The sequence below is a fragment of the Mesitornis unicolor genome, unplaced genomic scaffold (assembly GCF_000695765.1).
Source record: "Mesitornis unicolor isolate BGI_N332 unplaced genomic scaffold, ASM69576v1 scaffold24404, whole genome shotgun sequence".
In the NCBI taxonomy this organism is placed as follows: domain Eukaryota; kingdom Metazoa; phylum Chordata; class Aves; order Mesitornithiformes; family Mesitornithidae; genus Mesitornis; species Mesitornis unicolor.
Genome location: NW_010181189.1, coordinates 44870 through 51605, shown reverse-complemented (window position 1 = coordinate 51605; position 6736 = coordinate 44870). Strand labels below are relative to the sequence as shown.

At 44.8% G+C, this 6736-nt stretch overlaps 1 protein-coding gene across 1 annotated transcript in view; it reads right to left on the bottom strand.

Moving 5' to 3' along the window:
- Nucleotides 1–2269: 2269 nt before the first annotated feature.
- The window catches only part of BIN1 (bridging integrator 1), a gene marked incomplete at its 5' end in the record, with an annotated part of 44709 nt that continues 40242 nt past the window's right edge, over nucleotides 2270–6736 (bottom strand). Inside the window, 2 exons of the mRNA XM_010183355.1 lie at nucleotides 2270–3013; nucleotides 6458–6559. Of these exons, the coding sequence (XP_010181657.1) occupies nucleotides 2906–3013; nucleotides 6458–6559 (210 nt within the window). The remainder of the gene's footprint in view (nucleotides 3014–6457; nucleotides 6560–6736) is intronic.

Here is a 6736-nt window from a genome sequence, read left to right as displayed (position 1 = left end):
AGCAGGTGTGAAAATACTGAAAATGAGAGGAGTTGTGGCTGTTTACAATGGGCTGAACATGACCCAGGAGATAAGAGATCTCCTGGCTCCAAAAAAACATTACCATCTACAAGCTTCCTGCTATGCCACCCTACTCTCATATAAGGCAATATATAAACTGTGGGTCCCATCCTGCATTTTCAGAACTTGACTGAGATGGGCTGACACCACTTACACATGAGCAATGCAAGATCCAGGTAACCCACCCTACCTGCTCTAAGCAAGGGGTTTGGGGGCTGGGATTTTGGGGTTGGGGGGAAGCAAATGGAGAGAGACGCATCATCCTCCCCACTAGCGATATTTGAGCATCACTCGCGTGACCTGAAAACAACATCCCTTTTTTGCAGAGCGTTACCACGTCTGCGGGGACAATACAGTACTGGATAGTTGCTTTGCAAGCTCAATAAAATGAAAAGGCCTTACAAGGATTTTTGTTGGGACAGTCATCTGGTTCAAACACAGCAGAGGACAACAACAACAAAAACAGCAAAAACCCCACAATAAATTAGGTATCAGCACAGCTTTCTAAATGCTCTAGAACAATTACTTGCAAGACAAAAAAATCACAGCTCTGGTACTTAGAATCTTGTAATTAAAAAAAAAACCAACAATAAACGACAGGTTTTGCATAAAAATAAACATTTTAAGCTGACAGCATTATGTTAATTGGGTCAACCCGCTTTTTAATATAGATATTTCTATGTATATTTAAATGTATATTTTTCTATGAATATTCTTTAAAGGAGTAATGGGAGTCACAAATGCATAAAAATAGATATTTTGGGGAAAGAAAAGAGTAATAATAAGGACAAGTCCAATGAAAAAGGAAAAAAAAACCTCAAATAGGGCAGTATTCTAAAGCAATGGCTCACCATACGGTAACTTGTGGAATCCAGTCCTTTTGTATTGTGAGCAATTACTCCTAAATACTATGGGGTTTTGTAACAGTCCTGCATGTTTATTAAAAAAAAGGCGGCAGGGGAAGGGATTTGGGTACATAGGACAGATTCTGATGTCTGTTACACTGCTGTAAATAACCAGCACAGATCATCACCCAAGCAGGAGGAACTCCACCACTTTTTGCATTTACAAGAACACAGTTTCTGATCAAAATCTGATCCTTCCCTGTGAGCTGAAATAAAAATAACAAAACTCTTCACTTTTGCCCTACAATGTTTGTTCTGTTGTCCTACAAATAATCAAAACAGATTGGAAAAGGTGGGATTTTTCAGTAGTGTGTGTCAACATTCTGTGCATTTTTGACAAAAGCCAACTCCTAACAGTTAGGAATAGTATTTCAGAGAGTGATCCTGTCCCTTTACAGCAGGAGGTAACCTCACTGTTAAAAATCCCTTCACGGCAAAAAAACTGGGGGCAGGGGAAGCCACAAAAAATGATCATAGCCCGATCTGCTTGCCAGCTGCATCAGCATTCAAGTAAAGTTTAAAGTACCTTTGTGGGACTTTAGAGTCTTGGAGGGTCAGACTGGCTTATTTTAACAAGTGTAATATGCACTTTGAAACAGCCTCGTCATTTGCTTGTTTAAACTAAAAAATAAAACTCAAAAACAAACAGGAGCAAAGGAAAGGTAAAGGAAAGGTCTCAGCATCAGTATTAGACTGCAGAGTGTCTCCTTGACACTGACACTTTCATATTCTTGCTTTCCTTCCTAATGCATTAAAATATCACGAAGACATGCAGCCATTTTAAATGAGTATTTCAAGAGTCCAGTTTTTGTAGAGGTTAACTTGATCACCAGCACAGCACTGGAGAAAGCTGATCTAACAATATTTCATATACAGAACTCTCCAAAGGAAAATAAGAAATACAGTTCCACAAATAACAATGCCAATTAAAAACACAGAAAGCAAATTGTTTCTTTCTCGGTGTTTTTTCGTAAACATTCTTTCAGAAAAAAATAATTTCTTCCCTTATCTCTTTCTTTACAAGCAAATTTTCTAACCGGCCAGATTTTAGAGCTATCTTCCATCTACATGAATTTAAGCTTTTCTGAAACCATCTACAGGGTTTTGGGGGCAGAGGATTCACTCTCCTAAATTTTAGGGCCATCTAAATGGCATCCACTTCTTTTGTCTTGTTTCTCCTCTTGAATTTGTCCATTCCCCTTAGGACAGGCCAATAATACTGCCATAATTTAGATGTCTGCATTTGAAGGAACTTTGGACTGAGCACAGCTTCACACATTTCATCTTCTCCATGCCCTTTCCACGTAGTTTCTTTTATCTTTACATATACAAAATCACAGTTTGTGTAACATTGTTTTAAAGGAAGAAAATAAAATACACACACGCACACACACACGTACATTGTATTGGTGAACACTATACACTAAATATTTTTTCCAACAGCATAACAGAAAGTTTGGCCAACTGTAGGTTGAACACGTAGGGAAGGCTGAATTTTTATGGTTGCCATGCAAGCCACCTTCAAGATAAAACAGATGAACCCACCCAAGAGCAAATGCAGCTCCTACTCTCAAGCCATTCGAAAAATACTGCCTTTCCAGGGATCAGACTGACATCTCACCAATGCAGCCAATGCAGTATTCAGAGAACCACACCGAGCTGCTTCTGCATCAGCCCTCTGAATCCAAATGCTGTTAAAACCAAAGGGGGAAGAGGGTATTTGACTTGCCTTATTTATTATTAATATGTATATGTTTTGATAACACTTTGAACTTTAATTTACTTCTGAAACCTTGCCCTTTGAGAAGAACACACCCTTTAAGTCGACTTTTTTTCAGGCTTCTGTTCCTTTAAAATTCACTCTTCTTTTCATTTTGCTGTTCTTTTACATTTATCTCTTGCTTTCTTCCAGCAGAAATGTGGCTGGTGGACTTGGTCTTTCACTGCACCCGCTCTGTGAAATTCTCGGGGAAAACCCCTCGGCATTGGTCAAGTTCCTTATGCTGGATCCAGTCAGACTCCTTCACGCCCATCAGCCATCCTTCGTCCTGGGGGAGAAGACAGAGATCAGATGCTGAGGGATAGATGCGAGCAGGGATTTTTCTTACAGAGTGCAGGCCAAGGAGGTGCCAAGGCATTATCAAAGCCATGCTCATAGTTGGCTTGGAGACAATCCACAAAGAGGATGGGGGAGAAGGCAAAAAATGCTTTCACTCCCTTTTGAACAGGGAGAAGGCCACATCCCACCAGACTCAGTACCAAAACTCCTATCTGACCCAGACTGCCAAGAGACAGTGAAACTGTAAACAATTAACAAGCGTATTAGAGCCTGTCATAACTGACACCCAGTAAAGCGGGAGAAATTATACCAAAGTGTCTAGAGCTACAGGATGGGAACCACCTACCAGACCTTTCACTGTCTCAGCATGAGGCATCTAGCATTTTCCATAGCCAGAAAAGAGACAGGCATCTCCATAGTGTAATTCACCCATTCATCTTGGGCACAGGTCTTTGGAAAGGATGAATCATTCCTTGGAGGTGCTCAAGCTCTGGTCTGGTCACGGCATCTGGGTGATTAGCACTTTAGAGAGCTGACACAGGCAAAATGGATCTTGTTTGCTATGCTGAAAATCTGGTCTATGAGAACTGGGAGCTGAGGAGCTCTACCCATATTCCCAAAACCTCACAGTCTTGATGTATGACATGGTTGCCAAAACTCCACTAACTGTGCTACACACAATATAAGACTTGAGGGCTCTCACAAGGGTCCTCCCTAGCCACCAAACCTAATAGATCTATAAACAGGGATGCAAAAGGACTCCTGCCTGGTACAGCCTGCTCAGGAGGAGAACCAGACCTCCTGCCCTCTCCCTGCTCTCTGCAAGGTGCCCAGCATCAAGATTTGTGCTCCATCTGAAGCACATGAGGGAAACAAGATATTCAAGCTGTGAAAGCTGCACTTCTTGCTGCTCAAATGTGTAGCTACTCTATTTGTTGTATGCCTTGGAGTTGCCACCATGGAAGCAACCCTTCAACATGCAGATGTGCCCACTCATATGCAGTGGGACAGCCTATGGGTTAGGATCGCAGCATGAGGCAAGGGAACTGCACAGGGGATCACCACATTCAAACTTAACAGCTTGCTCTGCATCCACCGCTCTGGATGAGCATGCATCAGGCTCATGTAGAGCTATGTCATCACATCCAGCTACATAACTTGCCAGGGCAGAAATGCACAGGCAACCAGATCCTCTAAGCTGTGGGGAAATGAGGCATGCATATGTGCAGTTCACATCGTTGTTCGGACACTTCTCCTTTCCTGGAACTGGCAAGATTTACCCGGGTATTTGACCAACGTCAAGCAATGCCTCCCTTGAAATTTGTTCTTTAAAAATATAGATGCACAGCGCAGGAGTGATGCCGTCCTCGTCAGGAGTGATCCATGGGGTACGTATTGTTCTCTACTGCTATGTTGCAGCTTCTGTCCTCTTATCCCATTTTCTGCCCACTCCATGTGGCAGCAGCTCAGACCAGTCACTGTATCTGAGTTCCTGCTCCTCGCAGGCTGAACTGAGTGCCTGCCGGCTCAGGTAGCCCTTGCTGCTGTCTGAGATTTGAGCATTCAGGAGACGTCATGGGGATGGCATGAGACAGGAGCCCATCTGCAGCAGCCAGCTGCAGGGGCTGCGGAGGACTGGCATGCTATAAATCAGGAAGATAAATGACCAGGCAGAAGATTCTGGGACCAAGTGTCTGGAAGGCAGCTTCCAGCTCACAGCATGGCAAGCAGAAAAGCTCATCAATTTGTATATAGCGCCTGTGCCATACAGCATGCATCACTTCCACTGCATCCTGCTACGAAGGGTCTCCCCAGCCACAGAGATTAGACAGGAAGGCTCAGATCGACCCTTGCCAGTTTTGAACCATGCCACTTGAAACGCCAGCTTAGAAGTGGTGTTGGCCTCAACCCCTTCTTCTATCAAGAGAGATGAACCCAGGCCTGGCTGATGTACCCACAAACTGGCACCTAAGCTGCAAGATGGGGACATGGATCACGGTTTGTTATCCTGAGCTTCCTCCACTCACGTGCACAGTTCATGCACATGTTAACAGCCAACATTTTCTGGCTAGGTATGACCGAGGTTAGGAAAATGAGCTGTAGCACAGGATACACTGTAGAAGGGTTAGAGGGCTTCAGTGCAGCTACAGCATCATGTTAGCAACACTCAGAGCTCACCCTCTGCAGCTTGGAGAGTCTCGAGTTCATGGCTGTTGCACCCACATCCAGCTAGAGTGCAAACATAGGGCATTGAAAAACTCTGCTACACAAATGCCACCTCCTACCACAGAAACTAGGGGAGCTGCCACTCATTTCCAAGCTTTCTGGAAAAAAAATGCTCACAAATGCTTGTGCAGGGCAGTCCCAGTTGGAGTCTTGTCTCCATAAGGAATTGCTGCCTCTTCCCCATACAACCCTTCTCCCCCAGAACTCCTAGCTCCACAGGAACTGCTGGCACATTGTAGTTCCCATTTCACAGGCAAGACCTGCCTCCATAATTCACAAAGCCAACAGCTGAGCCACAAAGACAATCTATATCTTCAGTGGCCAGTGAACTATATCACCTTGCCTTTTCCCCTTGTGGAATCCACATCTTATCTGGGTTTGACAGAAATCTCACCCAAAGAGCTGGTGACTACTGAATCAAATTTGGAGAACTCCCTTCCTTTTCAAAACAAAAATCTGGAGACATGAGCATTAATTTTATAAAATCACCACATCCCTCAGGCAAAGTAGTAAAACTGATGCAGAATTTATCAGCTGGAAGTCCTCAAACACAGTGAGGAGGATTTACTCAAAGCTCCTAGAAACAGCTCAGATTAAAGGAAAACATCGCCAATTAAATTCAGGTTGGAGATGGACAGTAACACTGTCCTCTGGGGCTGAGCAACCGGCTCCAGTCTTTGGTTCTGCTGCCACCTCCTGACCAAACACTGCCTTTTGGAAATAGGCATTGCTATGCTGACGTGCAAGACATCATCTACTGCAAGCTGCTTTCTCAGAGCTCCAGAATTTCTCAGAAGGGGAGAAAAAAATCATCATAAGCTGTGGGTCACTCCTGCCAATGCCACAGTCTGCACTGCAGTGGTCACAGGGAATGTGTTTCGAGTTTAGGAGCAGTGAGAAGGCAAAGTACGGGCTCCCGGATCAAGGAAGCCACCACATTGGCTCAAATGCCCTGGTAGGGACAGGAAGCCATGGCTATTTCACATGCTTTATGCAGGATAATGTCTCTACTTCCCAAACACAAGCAGAGTCCTCCTCTGTTGCAGGAAGCCACTCTCAAGCTCAAGTACAACCGGCTCTCCTGCCAGATCCCAGCCACAAACTGATGGCTCTGCATCCAGCCAGCGACTGTTAGTGGAGGAAGAAGCAGCTCTGGATGCCCCCTTGGCTCCTCTCAGCCCAGGCTCACACCATCATCCACACTCACCTGCTCCTCAGGGTTCTCAAATGGAATCACAAGCACCACATCCCCAGCCTTCAGCTGCAGCTCGTCGCTGTCGGTGGCTGTGTAATCATGCATGGCCTGGACCTATGGGGAAAGGAGAGCTTGCGTGAGGCCAGCCTTCTCTCACTCAGCTCTGCAACAGGTTACAAGGCTTTCCACTTCATTGATTCACTGGATGATTCCGGTCAGAAGGCATCTTTGGAGGCCATCTAATCCAACCTGCTGCTCAAAGCAGGGTGAGCTTGGATCACAAACACCACA